Raw genomic sequence first — 26,630 nt, forward strand, 5'->3', positions numbered from 1 at the left:
ATTATCTCTGACATTCCAATATTCTAAGTTTAGTTTCTCTTCTTATCTACTGTCATATTCTAAGACTTCATGCTTCTTATGGGGAGTCTCCCTATACCCCCAGTCTCAGCCATCCCTCGTTCCATCAGTCTCCTGCTCCCATACAGTGGCGAGTGATCACCTTTCCTTCCCAGTTGACATCCACTAATGGCTCCAAGCAATGGTCAACCTCAGCTTTCCAAGCCATAATTATTTGCACATGCTGTTCGTGTGCCGTTTAGCTCACGATAGTTCTGGGTGGCTGTCCACGGAGCTCCCTCTCGGCAGACTGGGAGCTCTGTACTTCCCTCAGTTCTGCTTTGTGGCTGGGACAGATTTTCCAGCAATGTCACATGTCTTTCATTCACACCCTGCCTCTCTGTCCTTGCAATGCCTGGACTATAAGTTGTCTTCTGTCCCTGTCCGTTGCCCCCCACCTTGTGACAGTTTTGAGAAAATGTAGCTGTCATCCTGAGACAAAATCAGTTCTGAAGAATCACAAAATTAATGGCAAACTGGAAAGCTGTAGAGAAAATATCAAGCAAGTACCTGTGCTTGATAAAGAAGAGGTGCTCTGTGGTGTTAGCCTGATTGGTTCCTTCTTTGTTCTCTTTCTCTTCCCTGTCTTCCTTATTCTTGTCAGATGTGAAAGCAAATTTTTTCACACAGTTTGCAGAGGCCAATGCAGGGATGTTAAAAAGTCTAGCATTATAAACGCAGCAGAAGTCTAAATGACAATGGTTATAGCCTCCTTGAAATATTCATAATCCTGTCTCCTTATTGCATCCTGAGATAGAATTAATAGCTCTCCCTTTTTCATCCACACTTACTTTTATGTCTATTTCCTAATCAAGTCCTTAATAAGTATTTGTTGAATAGATGTGCCATGTATACGTGCACACACACGCACACACACACACACACACACATACTCATATGTCAGGCTTCTTGCATCCTCTAAGGAAAGGGTTTCACTTGGAGAAGATAAGAGGACAGAGAGAAACAATTGAATAGCTTGAACTGTTTGGGAGGCACCCAGGCTGTGGGACCAGGACCTGTCCTTAGTGCATGAGCTGGCTGTTTGGAACCTTGGGCTTACACAGGGACACTTTGCTCAGCCTGCAAGGAGGGGACTGGACCTGCCTGTACTGAATCCACCAGGTTTAAATGAATCCCCAGGGAAGTCTTGGCCCTGGAGGAGATGGGAATGGAGGGGAGGGAATGGAAGGAAGGAGGGGGTGGGGTGGGAGGGGGGAGGACAGGGGAACCCATGGCTGATGTGTAAAATTAAAACACAAATATAATAATAATAATAAAAGAAAGAAAGAAAGAGGACAGAGTGAGAAGCAGACACCCCAGCAAGCACAGTGACATGTGCATGATCCCATGGAAGCAAAAGATGGCAAATTCAAAAAAGATGGTCAGCTAGGCAACATAGTGTGACCCTATCTCAGAAACAAAACAAAGGATTAGAAGTTCTCTCAGTAATTATTCAGTAACTTTTACATCATGACAAAGTTGACACAAAAACATAACTGACAAATGGTTTTGTAAAACCATTTCATGCTCACTAGTAATGATGTGCTGAGGTTTTTTTAATGGTTGATTTTTATTGAGTTAAGATTCATATAACATGAAATTTACCAGTTTTCTCATTTTAGAACCTAGAGCATTAGATTAGTAATGTACAAGCATCACTAGTAATTTCAGAAAATTTTATCACCCTGAAAAAACAACATGCCCATTACAGTAGTCACTCCTGTTCCTAATATGTAGTGTGTGTGTGTGTGTGTGTGTGTGTGTGTGTGTGTGTGTGTGTGTGTGTAGGTAGGTATATGGGATGTGTGCATGTAGTGTATGTATATGTTCACACAGTCACTTCTCTCTGTATATATATGTATCATTAGTGTGTGTGGTGTATGTTACTTATTTCAGAGTGCAAATTGGATTCATTATTCAGTGGAAGATGAGACCAATTTAGTGAGCCTCTATGACATTCTTTTGTAAGAAAACATATAGGAAGTAGATCTGGGGAAATGGCTCAGTGGGTGACAGTGCATACTGTGAAAGAAGAAGACCTGAGTTCAAATCCCCAGCCCCCATGTTAAAAGCTAGACATGGATACCTGCACCTGTAACCCAGCATTGGAAGGGCAGAGATGTGCAGATGCTGGAAGCTCTCTGGGCAGGGAGCCGGCCTAGACAAGATGTCAAGCCTCAGGTTCAGTGAGAGACCCTGTCTCAAAAAGTAAGATTATTTAGAGGAAGACTATCAACATCTTCCTCCTGCCCTCACACATCATATGTGTGTGTGCACACACTACACACACAGATGCTACACACACACATGTGGGAAGAAGTGACTGTGTGAACACATGCATACATTACACACACACATATGGAGAGAAGTGACTGTGAACACATGTATACACTACATGTACACATCCTATATACCCCCATATATATATATATATGTTATACATTATATTTTATATATTGTATACATTACACATGATATATACTCTACATATTAGGAGCAGGAGTGACTAATGTAATGGGCATGGTTTTTTTCTGAAATTACTAGTGATGCTTGTACATTACTAATCTAATGCTCTGGGTTCTAAAATGAGAAAACTGGTAAATTTCATGTTACATGAATCTTAACTCAATAAAAATCAACCATTAAAAAAAACTCAGCACATCATTACTAGTGAGTATGAAACGGTTTTACAAAACCATTTGTCAATTATGTTTTTGTATGAACCTTGTCCCGTTGTAAAAAGTTTCTTACTGTGGGGCAAGATGGAAGAAGTTTGAGACACTCTGACCCAGCCTCCCCAACCCCACCCCACCTCCATCCAAGGCCCATGGAGTTAAAATCAACTCACAGTCCTGCAGTACAGTAAAAAGCTAACATGACCAGAAAGGAAGTATGCATTGATGATGAGGAGGATCTGGTATGGACTAGACCCACATGTCTGTGGCGTGATACTTAGAAAGCAATAAAGAGATATACCCCAGGAAGCTAGAGACAGCTGTTCACATGGTAAAGGAAGAGCAGGATAGGAATGTGGGTGTGGCTGTGGGTGTGCATGCATGCACGTGTGTTCCGTGTGTGTGTGTGTGTGTGTGTGTGTGTGTGTGTGTGTGTGTGTGTGTTTTCCGTGTGTGTGTGTGGGGGGTGATGTGTAGACAATAATCAATAAGACTCAGTGACTGTGACAGGGGATTTCAGCTGATCTCTCTTAGTTCATGAATCAACTGTGAGTCCTGGGGAGGTAAGCTGAGAGTTGGCAGAGAGGTCCTGGCTTCAAGGCCAGAAGCGCTTCTACCAGAGGGCGTCAGGGCCTTAAACTAGTTCCTAATCCTTCAAAGTCACCTTGAGACTTCAGAACTCCAAAAAGCAACAATCCCCCAACCCTGGAGTGCCCAGGTTGGATCTGTGTGCCCCTCACGGGAACACGGGAGAGAGCTGGGAGGGTTATATCCTGGCACAGTGTAATGAAATGCATCTAGCTCCTGTCATGGAGACTGTGAGGTCGCTAGTTACCAGTCTGCTCCCCCTTGTTCTGTTTCCTCCTGTATATGCTTGACTGTAAAAAATGGGTTAGGTGATTTTCACATGATAATCTCTCTCTCTCTCTCTCTCTCTGTCTAACTACTACACGAGGAAGCCACTTTGTTTTGTTTCATTCTGGACCCTGCTCCTGCATTTAATGACAGCTTTATACTCAGATATGGGTGGTTTTATGCCTATGTTTAAAACATTAAGTGATTTTCTTGTTATATTATGTTCTTTTAAACTAGAGTACATTTTAAAAAAAAAAGCTGTTTCTTTTTTCTTTTTCTTTTTCTTTTTTTTTATCCTTTAACTGAACTTAGAGCTTTTTTCTGTCACTTTGTTTGGAAACACTGTCCCAGGCTCACCTTGAGCTCATAATCCTGAGTACTGGGATTACAGTGTCTGCCGCCACACCCAGCTCCAAATGAAAGTTCTGGGCTCAGATTCGGACACTGTGCTGTTACGGAATGACTTCCTCAAAATCCTCTTAATTCAATCTGTCTGGGTCTACAAATGAGAAAAAATAACAAAGTTAGCATTCTGAATTCCTAATCTGTGCCAAAGGGTAGACTGGGCTTTGGGAATAGTCTAGGGATTGTAGAAATATGAAGAATGCAAAGAAAAGTCATGAGAACTAAGTCCTATGGAATGTCTTTGTTTTCTAATGTCTGTTCCAAAAGGTAATTGCCTTTCTCATTGAGCTGCCATTTGCACGAGCCATGATTAAGATTGTGGGTGCTTTTGCATTAGTTAAGTACCAGCCTCTACTGGTCCTCATGAGTTCTTCACTCACACATACTCAAAGAAGATGAACCAGTCATTTCATTTAGGAATATCTTGTGATTCTTTATTCAATCTTCTGTTGATGAACATTTAAATTGTTTCCAATCTTTTGTAAATACAATTACTACAAATGTCCTGTCAATATACCTATCATTTTAACACATGTAGAATAGACATAGGACCAATCCCCAAAGGTGAGATGGAATTAGCTTTCCTTCCATCACTCACTGTGACAAAGCACATAAACAAAACAACTTGAAGGAGTGAAGGTTTATTTTGACTCAAAGTTTCTGAGGTTCTGTGAGTAGCCACTTGGCTACATTGCTTTGGGCCTATGACATCACAGATCATCAGAGTGTAACCAAGTGCAAGTCGGAGGCTGACATCCCAAACCTGCTTTAAAGTCACACTCCTAATGACCTAGCTTCATTGTATGAGAGCTCATGTCCTGAAGGTTCCACCACATCCATCAGCGCCATAGACTGGTGACCATGTCTTCCACATGTGGGCCTCTGGGAGACATTCCAAACCCAAACTCTGCTGGCTAATCAGCATATTTACATAGTATTTTTCATTTGGGTACCACATATACAACATGGCTTTTGCCACCTTAGGCACATATAAACGCACTTCTTGCATTAGTAATAGCTACAATCTTGGAACCAGTGTCACCTCCCATTTCCAGAGCCCTTTTCTCCTTCCCAAACTGAGGCTGTGTCTGCTAAACAACTAACTCCCAGTTTTCCTTCTCTCGAGCCCCTGGCTGCCCCTACATCTTAATGAACTTGACTAATGTAGGTATTTTACATGAGTTAATCATGCAATAGCTGCCCTACTGTGACTGAGTTACTCCCTTAACATAACTTGACTTTCACCATGTTACAAGCATCTGTCAGATTTAATTATGTTTACTCCTAATATTCCATTAAATATACACAACACATTTGGTTTATCCAGATGAATGCTTACATTGCACACATCTTTTAGACACTTCAAATAATAACACCATGGACACAGATACATAAATATCTGAAGCCCAGTTTTCAATGCATTTGGCTGCATAGCTGTTAATGAAATTGTTGAATCACAGAGCAATCCTATATTTAAACTTTTGAGAAACAGCTATCATGGGTTCCATAACACCTGCCCACTTCCCATTAAGCACTCCTTTTCTGGGTTGGGTTTGGTTTGGTTTTTATTTTTAAGATTATAATATAATTAGAACATTTCTCTTTTTCTTTTTCCTCCCTCCAACTCTCCCATATACCCCTCCCCACGCCCCTTCCTATTCATGATCTCTTTTTACACTAATTATTACTGTATGCTTACATGTACATACACACACACACACACACACACACACACACACACACACACACACACTCCTAAATAAAACAGGTTTAATTCATAGAATGCTACTTGTGTGTATGTTTGCAGGGCTGACCATTTAGCACTATACAACCTGTTGCCAGTTCTTCCCCAGGAAAAGCCACCTCTCCCTTCTCAGCTTTCCTCGCTTGTCTGTAGTTCTTTGTGTAGAGTTGAAACCTCATAGACTCTTCTCCATCCAGTTTGGCATGTTCACTGGTGTCAACCTCGTTCAGCTCGTGTTTGGGAAGTCATGATAGTGAGACCTTATGTGTTTGGCTTCTGATATGACTAGAATGTACAGTTTCGCAGCCAACTCCCTGAGCCTCTGGCCCTTACAATTTTTCTGTTATCTCATCTGCAAACCCCAGACTTAAGACCTGCTCAACAAGAAGGAGACCATGCCTGGTGTGGGAAACCTAGCTAACTACTTCAGTGCTAGTGAAGTCATCAATACTGGAGAAGACTCTACAGCCACTAATCTACTAAACAGCATAACCCCTAACAACAATTACAAACATCTGTCCTTATACTCACAGCTAAGTGTACTCTTTAACCCTCATCAAAGAAACCACTCTTTGCAACAGATGGAGATCACTACAGAAAACTACAACCAATCAAAATGCAGGATTGTGGAGCCTAATCCCAGTCATTTGGCATTGTGAGACAGGATCTTGCTAGGTAACCCAGGATGACCAAAAACACAGTGTGGCCTAGGCTGACCTTTAAGCTCTTAATCAATCACCCTCCTCTTCATCCTTCACATATTGGGTTGCCGAGGCAGGAGGATAGTGAGTTCAAAGACACCCTGAGTTACATAGCATGACTGTGTCTCAGACTATAGGATTGGTTAATCTGCAGAAAAAGTTCTTAGCCTAACCTTTCCTGCTTCTTGAACAGGTTGTATCTCATGGACTTTATCTAGGCTTGTTATTTATGCTTGGGAAGCTCTTCTCCCTTTCCCTAACCATTCTCCTCTGACTTATTTCCACTCAGATATCACTACCACAAGAGAATGTTCCCTCACCAATGTCTTGCATTTCCCAGTTTTGGCTCACTGATTTCTCTCATAGCCCCATGCACTTTTCTTCCATTGCACATATAACAGTATATAATCATGTGGTTTTAGATCAGGTGATCTATGCTTGTGTCCCCTCTAACATTAACCTCCACTGGAACAATTTTCTTCCTTGCTTACCATTCTCTCTTCAATACTTCTCATAGTGTTTGGAAATACATGTATGCAGAATGAGTGAAACCTTTTCCAATATGAAAACCACATGTAAAGACAAGGGGGAAAGTGTTCTTTATTGATTGTTCCACCATCTTAAATGGCTTTTCCAATTACCAGCCATGACTTGAGAATGAACTGATGATAAGCAGCTTTTATCCTATGGGCCTGCAAATAAGGTATCCTAGGATCACAATCTTTCTGAGATAATCAGAAGGCTTACCTCACTTACACAGATGTGATTTCCAGAGCTTTCCCCTAGCTCAGGCTTCTTCATTTCCAAGACATTTTTTAAAATTATGAAAAGACTGTTACAAATGGCTATCCTGAGTTTTTCTCTTAAAATATCTTTTTATTAAGTGCAGGAGCAGATTGAGTTTGTCTGTTATTTCTTTTGGGACTAATGGTACATTTTCCAACTTCAGAAATTGTTGTTAAGACCACAAAAGTATCAGATTGGGTTCTTGCGGTGACTACCTCGGGATAGCAGTATTTTATTCTACTTTCCTTCCAAGAAAAGAACTGTTAAAAATTGCTACAGTTATTTATTCTTCAGTGTGCAATTTATTACATGTGGGGGGTTGTGTTTCATTCTTCTTCCATTTGAGAAGTGATGTATGCACACTTCCATGCAGCAGGACAAAGAGCTTCCATTAGTAAGCTGTAGACCAGGTCCTGTTTGAAGGAGATCTGTGGGATCAGAATGAAGGCCGCATGTTGTCTTTCATATAAAATAGCTAGCTATTATTTGCAAGATCTGTCATCATAAGAGTTGCAGATTCCATTCAGATCAATCTAGCAGACGTTAACAGCAAGGTTCCCAGAACATACTGAACACAGAGTTCTTCAGCATACTCTCTTGATCTTACTGCAATCTCAAATGGTTTTGTTTTACACAGAGACTAATGGATATCAATGCTGCTATTCAAGCCCTGATTGCATCAAATTCTGCCCTGCAGATGGAGGTAATATATCTGCCTCTATTTATATTGGCAGTTTATTGAAAGCCAAAATGTGGCATTATCTCAAAGGTTGTATTTAAAACAGAAAATCAGAAACTGTTTTCAAGTATAATAAAACAGAAATACATGCACAGGATGTTTCATAAAAAAATATTTAAAGCAAAACATTTAGGACTTTTAAAGGACTTATTTTTTAAGGGCTTCTGTACTGTTGGGAAGATAGTGAAGTAAAATTAACCATATTTCTTGCAGTACTTGTCATGATCACTCATTTCATTTAATCTCAAAAAGAAAGAAAAGAAGCATGTTCTCCCGCTTTGGTAAATCTGGTCAATCATCTATGTATACACGTAGCAAGTGTATGTGTACGTCCAGTATAACACATAGAAAAGCGAAGTCAAAAGCTAAGTATCGAGGTCTGAGGAAGACTGCATGTGGACAGTGGACATGAGTTATGAATGAGAGTAGAAAACTAGTTGTTTTCTAGTTCTCACCCTGTCATAGGCTTTTCATTTTGGGTGGTCGGTGAGTACATGAAAATGTGTTTGATAGTAAAAGTGTATAATCCAGAGTGAGGCTCCACAGACTCAGGATGGCTGTTCTGGCTGTGCAGAAGATCATTTAAGTTAAATAGTCTTTGGTTCTGATTAATTTCAGTATGATTCTTTGCAGGTTTTACAATAAAGTTTAAAATAAAAATTTAAACTGATTATTTTATATGGAGTTTTAAAAGCATGGTGCAGTAGGCATAATATTCCTTAAGTCTCTTGTCAACTTACAAACTAAACTCTGACCTCCTATTGGGATCCAGGATTAGTAAGCAGATATCCATGCTTAGATATGAAGATATATACTTTCTACCCTAGTCTCAGCTCCCTAAAAGCAATTAGGATCACAGTCTTATTCTGCCTTGTCCAGATTGTTATTGGGGTTTTCTTGCTTATATGATTCTTGTGATGACTTGGCAGAGTTACCAGAATACTGAAGTGACTTTAATCAACCCCAGTGCAGAAATATTCAAAACCCTGACCCACCTTACCAGTTTACTGAGCAGCATCAAGAATCCTCTTGGCACACAAGATAACCCAGCACGGATCTGCAAGGATTTGCTCAGCTGTGAGTACAAGGTTTCAGATGGTAAGTCCTTCTCATTAGATTCTCATGTCTAATTTCTTCATTTCAGAACATTTGAGATCTGCAACGTGTTCACTTCCGATCACAGTCACTTCAATAAAACATCAGCAAAAGCCATTATAATGTCATCAAACTGAAATAGTTTTTGAGGAGGATATACATCTGAAACCTCCTCAGTCCTGTGTCCTTGTTTATACTTTGTATTTGCAAGGTAGCACATCATATAGGGAAGACTGACCTTAGGGGTGATAGACAGGAACATATCTTAGTCCTTGGTAATTCAAAGCCATCAAAGTTGACAACACTTTTTTTAAAATCATAAATTCTCTTCTATAGCACTTCCTAACAATGTGGTTTAATAGAATTTAAATATGCATCATCAGCAAACATCAAAATAAAATTTCTCATCCTGTTCAAGTACATTGGTCAGGAATATAAAAGTAGGTTTAGGGTTGGGGATTTAGCTCAGTGGTAGAGTGCTTGCAAGCACAAGGCCTTGGGTTCGATCCTCAGCTCCACAAAAAAAAAAAATGTAGGTTTATAGAAAATCATTAAGGAAATGTTTTAAACCCAGAGGATCAACCACCATTTAAGGAAGAGAAACACTAACTGCCAAAAAATTGTGTCATTTTGTTTTTGTTTTTAGTCTATAACCACATGTATAGTTAATATTATGTCTTTTTGCTTTGCTAAAAACCTAATTCCCAGTTAAGTTGAGCCCAGTTTTGCTTTCTACAAATTAGTCAGAAAAATGACTTTTATTTAGGATTGGATTTTATAAGACAAATACAATGAAGAGAGGGGGCAAGAGAGCTAAGAGCTTGTCTTGTACTGTTCAATGGAGGGGGAACTCTGAACTTCAGACTGCAGGAGGGCATGAGGGCACAGAGAACTGATGACATCAATGGGCAATCAGTCCCGATGGATCAAAGAAACTGTTGATTAAAGATACTAGAAGGTGTAAGCAGGAAGAAGCAGAGGGATGGAATTGTTGAGAAGGTAGGGTTGCAGGTAGTACAGGTTAGGTACACAGCCTTGGGAGTTAATGGTTGGAGTAGAGGAAACTGGAGTGTCAGGAGCAGAGGGGCCAAGGCATTAGGAGTAGTGTTCATGTGGGTTTAAGAAAATACCAACAATGAGGTTAAACATAGATTTCTCTGAAAGTAATAACAAGACAGAAATTTAAGTATTCAAATATTTTCAGTTGTTGCCCTGGGAATGATAACAGATGATATAACATGGTGGTAATTATTGCAACATAGATGTTTCAAGGGAGAACATTTTTAAGGGAAATGATCCGGAGGAAGCAGCAGAAGAGACACCTTCCCGCACCCAACACTGTGAGGCCAGGGCAGAGCTTGAATGAAAGAACTAGAGAGAGAAGCAATGCCCTGGGGCAGAGCTAGTTTTGAATTAGAACCCTTTGGCTCACAAAGATATAAGGCTCATAAAATAGATTTAAGATAAACTATGTCTCATATTACCATGAAGCTCCTGCCAGGTCCCCATTGTGCAACATGGTGTCTAAATTCAAAGCATGCCACCACACAGACAACAGAAGCTTGATGGAACAATTTTCATCTACACAAAAATATCTCACATAGTAGTAGAAAAAAATTTCTTGAAATAGAAAAGATAATGAATGAGGGTGTGCATTCACTCCCTTGGATAAGACTGGAAGTCTGTATGGGATTCCAGTGAGAAATCAGCTATGATTTCTACAAATGTATAAAATATTGAGGATTCTGAAGGAGTCTGATGAAGGCAAACGTCCTCCACTCTTTCCTTCTTTGTCAAGAAATGAGCAGTTCTCCAAACATACTCCCTGGATGACAATTAGATGTTATTGGAAATGCAAATTCTCGAGCTGCACCCAGGACTTCGTGAACCAGCAGCTCTGGGTGGAGCCCACTAAGATGGTTTGTGCTCACTGCAGTTTGAAAGTCACTGTCACTGAGTACATTCCTTGCCTTTGAACTCCCAGTTCAGCAAATATGTGTCTTGTGGGCATGTTAGAATGGTAGAGGGACAAGATGCAAGGGTGTTGGAAGGCAGGGGAAATGCGGATGAGATAGAGGACTCTCTAAGGTAGAAAGGAACATAATCTCAGCCTCAGTGGTAGGAAGTGACATTTGATAAAAATTGATTTGACAGCCTTGTTTTTTTAACGCAAGAAAGCTGAAGTGTGGATTCCAGGGCTCCTGTTCCTGTTTTTGGAATCAGATGCGGTTTGAATATCCTGTCATCCTGGAATCAGGAGGCTAGCACGTGCCTTTCAGCTGAGCATTTCCTAAACAATCATTTTATTCTCTGCCCTCACTTTAGCTATAGATTGGCTAGCAGGAGTGAGGTATAGAGACTTCAGTCCTGCCCACTTACAGCTCTGAAGGGAAAAACACAAACATAAGTCACTGTTTAATTACGTATTTTTCTTTCTCAGAATAAAATAGAATGTTTTGGTTTTTAATTTTATGAGTTTTGTCTGCATGTGTGCATATGCACCACAGGTGGGCAGCAGAGCCTGGGGAGGCCAGAAGAGAGCACTGAATCTTCTGGAATAACAAGACAGTTGTGAGCTGCCATGTAGAGGCTATGAATAAAATCCAAGTCCTCTGTAGGAGCAGCCAGTGCTCTTAACCTCAGAGCCATCTCTCCACCTCAATTTTATTATTTTTACTCATCACTATTATTTTCTTCAGCTAGGTTGAAATCATTTCTATTTGAAATGAAATCTCCATTTTAATCTTTATACTTTAGAACAGAAATGTACATTAACTACAACTTTAATACTAACTGTGTAACTTCAGATAATTCTCTTCTAGTTGACCTTTTCCTTCTTAAAATTTTTTTACATTCGTTTATTTCATGTGGGTACACACATACCGCAGTGAGTACGCAGAGATTGTAGGACAACTTGCAAAAGTCAGTTCTCTCCTTCCACCATATGAATCCCAGGGACCAAAATCAGGTCATGAAGCTTAGTGGGAAGCACCTCTGCCCACTGAGCCATCTCACAGGAAGGCCTTAACTGACACCTACCTATCCATAATCCAAAGCAGTGAACTCAGCCTAACTCTCATTTTGATTAAAATTATGAAAGTTTTTATATTGATAGGTTCTTGAAAATACAGTTCTAGGTAACAATTTTACGTGCTTATAGCTTTCATTCACTAGCTAAGCATAGGTGTTTACAATCAGCTATGTATTTTAACAGATAAAATTATGATATGTCAACATGTATTGACATAAAAACCACAGCTCTTATCTTAAGGGCAATAAGAGACAGTTCTTTTAGGGCCATTTTTAGTGACTATGGCCCAGAAACATGGATTTAGGTTATCCCAAATTCCACGTTCCAATATGGAAGTAGTTTTATGAAGTACAGAACACAGAAAAATATAAATCAAGGCAAGTTTAAAATATACTGGGGGGTGCATCAGAGAGGTGGTTACAGTGAGATGGGGGAAGCCTTTACATAGGCCCAAGATCTATCTGGCGACAATCTTAACGTTTGAAACAGTGGAAGCTAATGGTCTGCTAAATCAATAGATTCCAAAAGTTTTCTATCTATTAGTCACAAGGTGGTAGTCCAGAAAAGGATGTGAGCAAGCAATGACTGTTCTAGGGGACCCTAGAACTAGCCCAAGACTAGATAATTAGCCTCTGGGCCTACAGCATTCCAGTCTCTTCCCAGTACTGAAATTCTGACCAGCCGATTAGTCTCTGCCAACACAGATTCTTTTCGGGAGTTTTCACTCTTAGCTGTCACAATATATAAGTCCATGCAATTTTTGTATAAGGTTGAAATAACCTCGTGTGTTTGTTATACATTAATAGGAAAATACTGGATTGATCCAAATCTTGGGTGCTCTTCGGATGCCTTTGAGGTTTTCTGCAATTTTAGTGCTGGTGGCCAAACATGTTTATCTCCTGTTTCTGTGACAAAGGTGTGTACTGAATTTTAGAACATGTGCTTGTGTGTTATAGAGTATTCATAAACAGGGATTTTTAAAAATCTCTGTCTTTTAATTGTGGATTTTTAAGAATAAAATTAAAATGTGCCCTTTACTCTTCATTCTCTATCATATATGAGAAATATTTTCATTGTTAAAAATATTTTTAAAGATTTATTTTTGTTATATATAGTAAGTGTTTGCCTGTGTATATGTGTGTGCAATATGTATATGCCTGGTCCCTGGAGAAGTCAAGGAGGACATCAGATTCCTTGGAACTGGAGTTATGAATGGTTGTGAGCCATCTGGGTGCTAGGAATTGAACCTAGGTCCTCTGCAATAGCATCAGTTGCTCTTAACTACTGAGCCATCTCTCCAGTTCTTACTGTTAAAAAAAAAGTTAGCTGCCATAAACCTTGAAAGTTTGACTGTATGCCTTATGATTGGGTCAGTGTGGTATATTCCATGGATCTTGTTTCTTCCATTCCCTAAAGCTTGCACAGCATGGAGCTGTGTTTTTAAACCTGCACAGACCTTAGAAAACCTCTGGTCAGCTGTACTGTTCTGACCAGCAATCCATTACCTACAGCTTTGTTGAAAATTGCATCAACTTTAAAAGAATTTTGCTATAGAAGCTTACTGGTTTGGGTGATTGACAGAACAACTTCCCACAAACATTCACTGAATATTATTTAAACATTTCGAGACTAATTCTGTAAACACACTATTTAGAATGAATGTAGATTAGTTTCATACAACAGTGACAGTTACAAGTATTTTAAAAACCCGAAGCCCAGTTCTATTTATAACATCTTTTCTTTTTCTGATTAAACTGGCTTTGCCAGTTTTCTCATTGGCAAAGAGCTGGCACATGCCTATCATGTGCTCTGTCCATCTTAAGAAGGCTTACAGGCCCAGTGTGAATCTGGTACCCATTGAGCTGCTCTCCTTCACTGAGCAGGGCTTCTTACTGTGTAATTGCAGTGGACATTCACTACTGTTCATGGTAACAGAGGAAGGAGGACTGCTCCATCCCTAGGGGATCCGCGTACCTCTAAATGAAGAACAACACAACAGTTCTCTGTATAAAATATACATCCATGTCCTAACCCTCAGTGCCCTGGGAGTTGCCTGAGGATTATGTAGAAAGGAGATAAAAGAAGGGAAATTTTGAACAAACCAGATAAGAGCAGTAAAAACAATGTGCTAGTTTCTTCCATGACTAAATCAATTCTCCCATTGGTAGGTAATAGAAAGACCAGAAATCAGGAATGTTTGTGAAGAGCAGCTCCCTGGGGAATGAAACCACAGGCTACAGAAGGGCTTGCTCCACTCTGTGGCTGAGAATGAATAATTACCTTTGTTGTTTTGTTTTGTGCTTTTAGTGTGAAAATTTATTAATGTTAAATAGTAAAACTAGTAATGCCATAATCAAAGCAATATTAATAGACACATTCCAAGAGAGTTACAGTCAAAATTTTGAAAAATATTTCTTCACTGCCTTATCAGCCTTCAACAATTAGAAAATTGTCATAATCTACCAAGTTAAGGCTCTTAGCAGTCCCATTAAGTGGGTGTTATAACCCCACTTTATTAACAAGGTAACCAAGGCTAGGGAAGGCTGGTATTCTATACATACCTGACTCGATATGGAAATATGTGTTGATGATGATGGTAGGAGTAGTGGTGGTGTTGACAATGATGATGGTGGTGGTGGTGGTGACAATGATGGTGGTGGTGGTGACAATGATGGTGGTGGTGGTGGTGGTAATGTTGGTGATGATTATGATGATTATTATGCTGACAATGATAATGACCATGGTAATGATGATGATGATGGTGGTGGTGGTGGTGATAGTGGTGATGGTGACAATGATGATGGTGGTGGTGGTGGTGGTGGTGGTGATGGTGACAATGATGGTGATGGTGGTGGTGGTGGTGGTGGTGGTGGTGGTGGTGGTGGTGACAATGATGGTGGTGGTGGTGGTGACAATGATGATGGTGGTGGTGGTGGTGGTGGTGGTGGTGGTGGTGGTGGTGACAATGATGGTGGTGGTGGTGGTGACAATGATGGTGGTGGTGGTGGTGGTGGTGGTGACAATGATGGTGGTGGTGGTGGTGGTGGTGGTGACAATGATGGTGGTGGTGGTAGTGATAATGTTAGTGATGATTACAATGATTATTATGCTGACAATGATAATGACCATGGTGATGATGATGATGATGATGATGATGATGGTGATAGTGGCAGTAGTGTGTGGGGCTACAGAAACATTTACTTCCCTTTCCAAATATGGGACTATAGTCAGACTTGCCAATTCCTGTTTTCCTTTGTACTGTTCATGCTATTAGTTAAGGCTGGTTCATGTATACATTCCCTTAGTAAACATTTTCCTGCTGACTCATTGTTTACAACTATCTTAGGATTTGACAAAAAATTAAAATTACTCAACCAAATTATTTTTCCAAACTTGTAACATATCTTATGAAATTCATACAAAGGTATTCTGAAATGAAGACTCTCATGAAAAACAGATTATAGCATTATGCCAAGAAAATAACAATCATTATTGTATTGCAAGTAACTCTATAAAAATGATTTTATTAGACTGTTATATATAGTAGCCTAATGATATGTTGCAGCCAGTTCACATAGACTCAAAAATACCTGTTGTCAATATCCTTTCTCAGTCCCTGCCCACTGGCATCACCTTGGAAGTCTGACAGCAGTGTTTCTACCCTTATAATCAGAATCAGAGATCACACATGTACACACAATATTGCCATCACCACCACCACCAGCACCACCACCAGCACCACCACCATCACCAGGAACCAGTGGGTAAACGTTTGCCAGCATTTCACCTATTAGCATTTAAATTTCAGCTTTCTCAGGATGCCCTTCCTTGAAATTGCCTATATCACCATGTGTTATAACATGACTCTTATTTCTATGATACCAGTTGGAGTTTGGAGTTGGCAAAGTGCAGATGAACTTTCTTCATTTGCTGAGCTCAGAAGCCACCCACATTATCACCGTTCACTGTCTAAACACCCCAAGGTGGACAAGCACACAGGCAGATGGCCCAGGATTGCCTATTAGTTTCAAAGGATGGAATGGTCAGATTTTTGGAGAAAACACTCTACTTGAACCTAAAGTCCTCTCAGATGACTGCAAGGTAAGAGAATGGTGTAGACAGAAGTTTCTCTGGTCCCACCCTAGCCCCAACGTCCAGACAAATCTCTCCCACTTGAGGGCCAGATGTAAGACTAATCTTATTAATTAATTAAAACCCAGAGCCACATATTGGGGTGAAAGCTGGAAGATCAGAGAAACAGAACAAGCCACAGCCAACTTCACCTTACCAACTCCTCAGCCTCTAGCGTGAGACTTCCTGTTTACTCACACCTTATATACCTTTCTGTGCCCTGCCACCTTCCTTCCTTCCTAGTGCTGGGATTAAAGGTGTGTGTGCTTCTCACTTGGTAGCAAAGGCATGCGATCTCAAGTGCTGGGATTAAAGGCATGTGCCACCATGCCTGGCTCTGTTTCCAGTGTGGCCTTGAACTCACAGAGATCCAGAGGATCTCTGCCTCCCAGAGTGATAGGATTAAAGGTGTGTGCCACCATTCCTAACCTCTATGTCTAATTTGGGGGCTGGCTCTATTCTCTGATCCCCAGATAAGTTTTATTGGGGTGCACATATGAAATATCACCACAGAATGGCACTTTTAGAAATGTGACTTAAAAATGACTTTCCTTGCAAACTGAAACTACAGAAGGGTACTAAGTTTTAAGGTCCCTATCTTACCTACATTTTCCATAAAAAACCATTATCTATCTATATCTACTTATCTGGAAATGTATATATTGTCAATTTTTGTTATGTTAATAGATTTTTATTTTGTTTTGTTTTTTGAGACAGGGTTTCTCCATGTAGTCCTGAATATCCTAGAGCTTGCTATATAGCCCAGGTTGGCCTTGAACTCAGAGACCCACCTGCCTCTGCCTCCCACATGCCACTATGCCCAGCTTATTCATGGTTTTTTAATGTCTTTTTTTTTTTCTTGTGGAGCTGAGGATCGAACCCAGGGCCTTGCGCTTGCTAGGCAAGTGCTCTACCACTGAGCTAAATCTCCAACCCCTTTAATGTCTTTTTTAAAGGTTTATTTTTAAAGTTTTTTTTACATGTATGAATGACTTGCCTACATGTATATATGTGCACCAGACTTGTGCCAAATGCCTTTTGAGGTCAGACACTGGATAACCTGGAACTGGAATTATAGATGATTATGAGTCACCATGTGGGTCCTAAGAACCAAGCCTGAATCCTCTGCAAGAAGAGCAAGTGTTCTTGACCACTGAGCAGTCTCTCCAGCCCCTTATTTTTAATTATGTGCACGTGTGCATATCTTTGTGTGTTTGTGTGTGCCACATATGTACAAGTGCTCATGGAAGTTACAAAAGGTGTCAGAGCCCCTGGAGCTGGAGTTATAGGCAGTTGTGATCTGTCTAACGTGGGTGCTGGAGGCCAAACTCTGTAAGAGCAGTGTATGCTCTTAATTGATGAATCAGCTCTCCTACCCCTCTTTATGTATTTTTATGTGTAAAACAGATGTTAAAGCATTGATGTTAGTCCTCAGGTGAGATAGTTATATCTGGATAGATGAATGAGTGGATTGATAGCTCAGCTCATCAGTTGACTGAGGTAGCATGCACATAAATATATTTGTTTCATGGTTTTTGCTACAAGGAAGACAAGTCATAGAATTGTTACTTTATTTGGTTTTGCTAATTCTTATACAATTAAACATGAATACACTTGTGGACTGACTGGTCCTCATGGTATTTGACTTTTAGCTCACTTTTTTCCTACTGAAATGAAGTCCTAGATACTGTGAAAAACTTACTTATATATAATTAATTTTTCATTAATTAGTTTTAAGTAGCATTGTTTCCCACCTTAATGTATAATTAAGTCCATGATTTAACATCTCTTGCCATTTCTTGGAAACCATTTTTTCTACATTTCTTTTCGTAGGTGAATGGTCAAAAGTAGATTGTTCTTACTTTATTTAAAGAGAGCAGTAGTTATTGATTATGTATGCAGTATTCTGCTTGCATGTATGCCTGCAGGCTGGAAGAGGGCACCAGATCTCATTATAAATAGCTGTGAGTCACCATGTGAGTGCTGGGAATTGAACTCAGGTCCTCTGGAAGAGCAGCCAGTGCTCTTTTTTGTTTGTTGTTTGTTTTGTTTGTTTTTTGAGACAGAGTTTCTCTGTGTTAACGGTCCTGGCTGTCCTGTAACTTGTTTTGTAGACCTGGCTGGCCTCAAACTCACAGAGATCCACCTGCTTCTGCCTCCCAAGTGCTGGGATTAAAGGCGTGCGCCATCACCGCCTGGCTGCAGCCAGTGCTCTTGACCTCTGAGCCATCTCTCCAGTCCCTGATGGAAGCAGATGCAGAGATCCACAGCCAAGCCCCAGGTGGAGCTCCAAGAGTCCAATCAACGAGAGAGAGAGGAGGGACTTTATGAGCAAGAGATACTGAGACCATGATTGGAAAAAGCACAGGGACAAATAGCCAAACTAGTGGAAACACGTGAACTGTGATAGCTAAGGAGCCCCCATGGAACTGGACTAGGTCCTCTGGATAAGTGAGACAATTGATTAATTTGAACTGTTTAGGAGGCCCCCAGGCAGTGGGACCAGGACCTGTCCTTGGTGAATGAGCAGGCTTTTTGGAACCTAGGGCTTATGGTGGGACACTTTGCTCAGCCTTGGTGAGGGAGGAGGGGACTGGACCTGCCTCAACTGAATCTACCAGCCTGAGCTGACTCCCCAGGGGAGACCTTGCCTTGGAGGAGGTGGGAATGGGGGGTAGATTGGGGGAAGGCTGGGGGTGGAAGGAGGGAGGACAGGGGAGTCCATGGCTGATACTGTAAAATGACTAGAAAATCATATATATATATATATATATATATATATATATATATATATATATATATAGAGAGAGAGAGAGAGAGAGAGAGAGAGAGAGAGAGAGTATTCCCAACAAGTTCGTGTAACTTTTAGTCCTTCCCAGGAACTTTCTTAGTTAGAAGTAGCGTATTAGCACCTCTGAGATGCAATCTGAGCATCAATGAATCAATGAGTGGGATACAGCTCAGCAAGTCAGGCCCCAACCTAACTTTCTAGATTGCGCTGGGCTTTCACAGGTTACTACTGTATTCTATGGCCAGAGTGATCTATTTATTACAACAACGACAAATAATAATAATAATTCCACTATTTATTGATTGTTTTTATATGGTAATTGAACATACAGTCCAATATTATTTTATTAGTCATAATACACTTGTAAAAAACATTAGTCCAAGCCAGCCTTGGTAGTACACACTGTAAACTTAGCAGTTAGGGTGTAGAGATAGAAGGATTAGGTATTCAGGGCCAGCCTTGGCTACATGAGATTGTCTCCCAGACAAACAAATAAGATTAGTCCCATTTCATAGAGAAGAAAGTAAAGGTACAGAAAGCTTAAGAAACTTCCTGGATGTTATCAACTAATTAGTGGAGAAGCAGGAGAGCAACCGCAGGTATGCACAGCTCCAAATTCCACGCCTCACAGCCAGCTTGCAATGTTGACTTGAACTCTCATTTGATCTCCAGCCCTGTAAATCAGGTTCAAGTCCCATTGTATATGTGGCAAAGTATGGGCGCCTGAATTTCCATTTTCCCAGGAGGTGTTCTCACCCCATGCTAGACTGACTTCACAGCTGCATCATTCCCTTTCCTCTGCAATATCTTTCTCGACTTCTCTCACCATCTGGAAGTTTCTGGCATTCTTTAAGACCCAGACAATTCTGGATCTCCTAAATGTTTCCTGGCTTCTCTAGCAATGGAGAATTTAGTATGCGTGTCTGTCTGTACCATACATCTTGCCCTTACTGTACACGGTCTTTGTCTGTAGGCTGTACTTGCCCTTGCCTTACACGATCTTGAATTGCTTATTTATGTCTGTTTTTCCCAGTGAGATTGCTAAGCTATTTACTTCAGATGTCAGAACCAAGTGAGTTACCTTTGTATTTCCCAAGCACTGTAATAAAATTAGAAAAGACAGCTCACTCAATTATGCCTACTGTTAAGCAGCATATGCGATGTCTGTGTGATGAGTCAGTGAATAAGTCTAACAGTTGCATTATGTTCAGTGTCTGCTTGACAGGTCAGTGTCTTTCCAACAGTTTAGGTCTGGCTATCATACCAACCTTATGACATCAGACAAATGACTTCTTGGTGAACATCAATGGCCTTGGCTTTAACATGATGATATTAGCTTAAATGGTCACTAAAGAACCTTCAAATTTTAAGATTCAGAACATGGCAAGACTATGAGCAAGTAAATTGGCTTCTGAATAAAAAGTTCCACAAATTTAGGCAACTGTGTTTCTCTGCTTTCTCTCATTGAATATTTAACATAGAACATTTTATAATGGATCTTGACCATATTATTTATCATAAATAGCAAAGGCTGCAATAATGTGGGAAGCAGAAGGCTTACAAAGAACAAAGAAGAAAGCCATTTGAATGGAAAACCACAGAAGAGGCAGGGATGGGAACCTAAGATGATTCAATATGATTACCATTCAACTGCTTCTAACAAGGCAATTCTGGCTATTCGGCACCTAATACACAAAGATTGTGATAATTAGTCCTCTTGTACCCAGGAAAAGTGACAACCTGAAGAAATATAGGGAGAGGGGACTGCCATGAAGGCTCAGTGGGTAGAAGGTCTGCTGCCAAAGCCTGATGACCCAAGTTCATTGGAACCCATGTGGTAGAAGGAGAGGACTGCTCTTATTGGTCTCCACTAACCTAACACACACACACACACACACACACACATACACACACACACACACACACACACCAAATAAATGCTCAAAAAAGGAACAGATGAGTCTGATCCTTATTAGGAACACTGCAGATTTCTAACTCATATCTCCTACCGTGGTCCATCAGAAGCCAAAAGCTTATATTAATCTCTGGCAGTAAAAATCAAAAGGGAGCCTGCTGTCTTAATTTCTTTTCCTGATGCTGTAATAAAACACTCTGTCCGGGGTTGGGGATTTAGCTCAGTGGTAGAACACTTGCAAGCTCAAGGCCTTGGGTTCAGTCCTCAGCTTTGAAAAAAAAAAAAAAACCACTCTATCACGAGCAACTTACAGGAAAAGGTTTACTGTGAGTCAGAGATGCTCATGTAGCATCCAAAATATCCATGAATGCACACATGCTAGTGCCCAGCTGACTTTCTCCATTCATATGTAGTCTAGGATCCCCTGTTTACGAAATATTGCCACTCACTGTGGGCAGGTCCTCTAACCTCACTTAATGTAGTAAAGATAAGCCCCCACTAACATGATCAGAGGCCAGTCTCCCAGGTGATTCTTGATTCTGTCAGGTTAAGAATTAACACTATCACAATGGGCCTGGTGGTATGGTACAGGTCTGTAATCTCAGCCACTCAAAAGACTAAGGCAGAAGGATCATATGTTCAAGCCCTGCCTTGTCCATAGAATGAGTTCAAAGCCAGCCTGAGCAGTTTAGTGAGTTCTTGTCTTTAAGAATAAGAAAGAGGTGCTGTGTTAGCACAGTAGGTAGCTTATGATCTCATCAATATATAAAGAGTCTTGAGATGTAGCCCAGTGACCAGTGTAGTGAGAGGACTTAGCTTTAATACCCAGTATGGGGGCAGGGAGAGAAGATAGGGCAAGGAAGGAAAGGAGAGAAAAGGAAGAACTAGCCTAGACTTCCAATATTTGATGGTAATTACTAATATTTATTTAGTATTGTTCTAATTGTTTTCTATTCTATTTAAATCTTTTTTTTTTTATTTTGGGGGGTCAGGCCTCTATATACCCAAGCTGGACTCAAACACACCATGTAGTCCAGGTGGGCCTCAAACTTACGATTCCCCTTGCCTCGGCTGCTGGTATTCCAAGAGCTTCCGCCACTGTCTGTCTAAACCTTGACGGGAATCCACATTGTCTGTGGAGGGTGCTGCTTGTTGAGGCTGAGTGCTTGGAGAAGCAGTTCCGTTTGAAAGCACTTTGCTCTTCTGTTACAGATTCAGGATGGCAGCTGGCACAAGGCAAAATTCCTTTTTCACACGCAGAATCCCAATCAGCTTCCTGTGACTGAAGTCCAAAGCCTTCCTCATCTCAGAACTGAGGGGAAGCTCTGCATTGAAAGCAGCTCCGTGTGCTTTCTTTAAAGCCTCGGGGTTAGTGCTCAGAAGCTGAGCTGTGGGGGGTCAGGGACTTGGTGCAGAGGAAATGATGACAGAAAAGTACATTGTGAAGAAATGTAGGGAAAACAGCGGCTAAATCTTAAGAAATCTCAGGAAGAAAAGATTTCCTCCTAAGGAGAAACGACATTTTCAAAGGACTATGATTGATAATGTATTTAATTCTCTTAAAATTTTTTTTATTGATCTGAGTTTTTGTAAAGAATTCCCTAGAACTGAAAATGTATGAACTTGGAATTCTCCAGGGTGCCCTATGCTTTTGTCCCCTTAGACAGCTGGAGCTGTGGGGCACTGTGGAGCAGTACTGGATAGTGCTCTACACGGTACGACGTTTCTGTCTAAAACTTGCCAGCCACAGTCTCTGGCACCTTCTCTTCCCAAACACAAAGCTGTATTCAGGTCCCCCAGGGGCATAAACTCTTAGCTGGTGTACACTACCTCTTCCATGCTGCCTTTTTGTGTTGCCTGGTGCTGTTTCTTAAAACAGGGTGCTGTGGCTGTCATAGACTGTCTTTCTTCTTTGTCGTCATTAAGAGTGTATGTACTGGTTACATCAAAATCCGTCTTAATTGTTAATACTTATTTCCATCTGTTTGGTCTCATGCTTAATAACAAGTAAAGCTATTTATGCAAAGTCCTTATTTTATTTTAAAATTCTCTTTATGCACACGGAATCAAAGCCAGCATGTCATAACTCGTGTATATGCAAGAGAATTAGGGTGTTTCTTTTGTTTTTTGTTTTCTTCCTTAAATTGCTGTAAAAAGTATCTTAGGTCACCTATATCCAATGGTAGGTTTGGGTTAGAAACTGGGGTTTGTGATATACTGTTTTAAAACTCCAATATCATCTGGAATGATACAGTGTATATAAATATATATATAAATATTGTGTAAAGTTTTAATTCAGCCAATCTTTTGAAAATTGCTGCTGTTTTAAATTATAAAACTATATTTATGCTATATAGAAAATATTTGCTTTGTAGTACATATTGATTTTTTTCTTATCATTGTTCTTAAATATAATGTTAGTGCTTAGAAGAATTTTATAGTCTTTAAAGCAGCATTGTGCGCTGAGGGGGGTCTTTTTCCACTAAAACTAAGATCTACCTGTCAATCTTTTACTGTCAGAGAAATGTTAGTTCAATATTCAAGTAAAGATTATGCCTCTTGCTGTATGGATGAGCCTGTTGTTCAACTATTACAAGCATACTGTTAACCTCAGCAAACCATATTTAACCTATGTATAATAAAGAGGTACTTTAAATCATTTCAAGTTATTCTTGTCACCTTTATTTATTACCATGCTCATTTATTACATATAGTAACTTCTCTGCCATCCCATGCTGTGTATATTTTGATTATTAGAAAATATGCTATATGATTACTGAAGGAGTATAGGGCCTGTTGCCCATCTTTACATAATTAGGACATGGTACAGAAACAACCGTGGCCTAAGATATGATGAATGATTTCCAGTAAGGATGTCAGCACCATCCAGAGGATCAAGGACAGTGTTCTCATAAAAGAGGCCTGGGAAAACTGAGTGTCCACCTACCAAAAAACAAAGGCAGACAATTTCCTTCCTTGGTAGTACAAAACAGCTCACCTGGAATCAGAGCCAAAATAAGCTCTCAGAGGAAGCATAGAAAACCTTCACAACATCTGATTTAATGATAATTTCTGGGAATAACACCAAAATCACACTTAAGAGAAAATCCTAGATAAACTGGACTACATTAAAAAAAAAAAAAAAACAAAACAAAACAAAAAAACCTTGAATATAAAAGATCCTATCAAAAGAAGCAACCGCAGAATGTTTTCCTGTAATAGGATATTCTGCAGCCTTACAATGCATGAAATATTGATGTATGATACAACACGGGTGAATCTTGCAAACACTGAGGTTAAACCAGGTACAAAAGGACAAATATGGTAGGGTTCCCTTTCCATGAGAGTCAAGAGTGCACCGACTCATCGTACACACAGAAGTCATGTGACAGATTAGCAGAGGCAGGAGTCAAACGGAAAATATCTTTAGTACATAAAGGATTTCTCCTTAGGATGATGACAACTTCTGGAGACAGACGAGTGCCAGTTGTACAGTGATTTAAGCAGGTCGATACCACTGAATTGTGTGCTTTAAAATTATTGAAATAGTATTTTGTTATGTGTGTTTTATATGTGACTTCAAGAGGGACCATAGCAAAGATTGTAGTGGGTAGCCATCCCAGCCTTGGCCTGGAAGTTCCAACCCCCATTGAGGCTTCAGGAATGGTCCCGTGGGGGGGGGGGGGCTGAGGGAGGAAGCGGAAGACCCAGGATTGAGAGGAGAGCACTCTCTTGGTTCTGGGACCCTGGATGCTGGAGGTAGACTGAGCAGAGTTCTCCAGAGAACACCACAGGACTGCGCCATACCTTTGCCAGACCCTACAACCTATCCCTTCATTTGTAAGTTACCCCACAAAATAAACCTCCCTTTTAACTACGTGGAGTGGCCTTAATAATTTCACCAATAAAAGATGTCAGACTCTATGTTGGAGGAAAATAAAAACATTTTCAGAGGTTAATTCTAATGAGAAAATCATATCCTGTGATTGAGTTTGAGTCTGCATGCTATGACTGTTGTGAACATGATTACTAATTCCAGAAATTCAAATGATAAATGACATTTCTCTGTAGCATTTAAGAAATACATAAAGACACAGAGAGTGATCAAGAAAGACAGACAGAGAGAAAGGAGGGAGGGAGGGAAGGAGGGAGAGAGGGAAGGAGGGAGGGAGGGAAAGAAAGAAGGAGAGAGGGAGGGAAGGAGGGAAGGAGGGAAGGAGGGAGGGAGGAGGAGACAGGGTGAAAAGGAGGGCATGCAGAAATAACATGCATTATGGTTCATATGGCTCATTTGATTTACTTGGTTTTGTTTCCTGTTTTGGATTTTTATTTTCAAGCAGGGTCTCACTGTAGTCCAGGCTGACCTCAAACTCATTATGTAGCCAAGGTTGGCCTTGAACTCCCAACCCTCCTGCATTTACTTCCAAATTCTAAGAATACAAGTGTGCACCACCAACTGTGCCATTGTGTTTTAAGTGTGCTGCTGAATCACCTTAAGCACAGTCAGTAAGTGTGAAACGATGGTTAACAGCCCTGTGAAGGTCGGCTGTGTGATTTTCTATACTGTGTGTTCATCACTTCCATTTGCTCACTGTTAAATGGGTTTCTGAATGAATTCGATAACTCGACACAGGAAACTGCTTAGAACAGAGCTTCACACAAAGCAGTGTTTGATGTCTGCTGCTGCTAGTGCCTTTGCCATCATTAAAGACTTAGGCAGTCTGTGGTGTGACACCTTGCACAGCGTTGGTGCAGTGGGAAGGGGCTTGGACCTGCCTAGGCTCAGTGTGCTGGGCTCTGCTGACTCCCCATGGGAGACCTCGATTTGGGGGATGTGGGGATGCAGGGTGGCTTGGGAGAGAGGGCTGGGGGGTGGGTGTCTACGAAGAGAGCTGTATGGAATCCATAATGAAAATCTGTGCTGGGGAAGAAAGGAACAATCCCTACTTGGCTTATTCATTGGCATGGTAAAAATATTCCTACCCTGGCAGATTCTGGGTAGGAATCTGATGTTACTGAACATGAACCCATAAAATTTGCTTTATAAGTATAATTTTTTATATTTTCTATGTTAAATTCTTTTAATATCAGATGTGCCTATGTCTACTAATACTTAAGGAAAGTTTTTGGATTTCCTCCCAATCTTTATTCAATTTTTAAGATTTATTTATTTATTATGGGTACAGTGTTCTGTCTGCATGTATGCCTGCACACCAGAAGAGAGCATCAGATTTTATTATAGATGGTTGTGAGCCACCATGTGGTTGCTGGGAACTGAACTCAGGACCTCTAGAAGAACAGGTAGTGCTCTTAACCTCTGAGCCATCTCTCCAGCCCCCCATTTTTATTCTTTTAATTTTTTAAATATTTATTGTTTTATGAGCATATGTGTGTGCCTGAGTGTGTGTGTGTGTGCACCACATATGTGCAGGAGCCCAGGAGATCAGAGGAGACATGGATCCACTGGAATTGGAGTTACAGATGATTGTGAGCCACCTGTGTGTGAGTGCTGGGAACTAAACCTGGGTCACCTACAAGAGCAATAAGTGCATTTAACTGTTGATCCATCTACACTGTCTTGGTCTTCGTAAAGTATCACAAATTTTTACTGGGATATAAAACCATAGAAATGATCCTGGAAGAGAGAAACTTTATTCAGTATCAACATGTACATTCCTTGTTCTAGGAATTTGGAAAAGTCACAT

General features: G+C 40.4%; 1 protein-coding gene and 1 long non-coding RNA gene across 5 annotated transcripts in view; one reads left to right on the top strand and one right to left on the bottom strand.

Moving 5' to 3' along the window:
- Col24a1 (collagen type XXIV alpha 1 chain) overlaps positions 1–23,584 on the top strand; it is a 259,667-nt gene extending 236,083 nt beyond the window's left edge. For all 4 annotated transcript variants that reach the window (XM_036190194.1, XM_036190198.1, XM_036190196.1 and 1 more), the window contains 5 exons: positions 7,861–7,926; positions 8,892–9,060; positions 12,895–13,004; positions 15,974–16,189; positions 22,138–23,584. In XM_036190194.1, the coding sequence (XP_036046087.1) occupies positions 7,861–7,926; positions 8,892–9,060; positions 12,895–13,004; positions 15,974–16,189; positions 22,138–22,284 (708 nt within the window). In that variant the 3' untranslated portion in view covers positions 22,285–23,584. The remainder of the gene's footprint in view (positions 1–7,860; positions 7,927–8,891; positions 9,061–12,894; positions 13,005–15,973; positions 16,190–22,137) is intronic.
- LOC118585530 overlaps positions 3,951–26,630 on the bottom strand; it is a 36,714-nt gene continuing 14,034 nt past the window's right edge. Inside the window, exon 3 of the long non-coding RNA XR_004945207.1 lies at positions 3,951–4,086. This is a non-coding gene — a long non-coding RNA (uncharacterized LOC118585530). The remainder of the gene's footprint in view (positions 4,087–26,630) is intronic.

This window comes from Onychomys torridus, chromosome 6 (assembly GCF_903995425.1).
Source record: "Onychomys torridus chromosome 6, mOncTor1.1, whole genome shotgun sequence".
In the NCBI taxonomy this organism is placed as follows: Eukaryota; Metazoa; Chordata; class Mammalia; order Rodentia; family Cricetidae; genus Onychomys; species Onychomys torridus.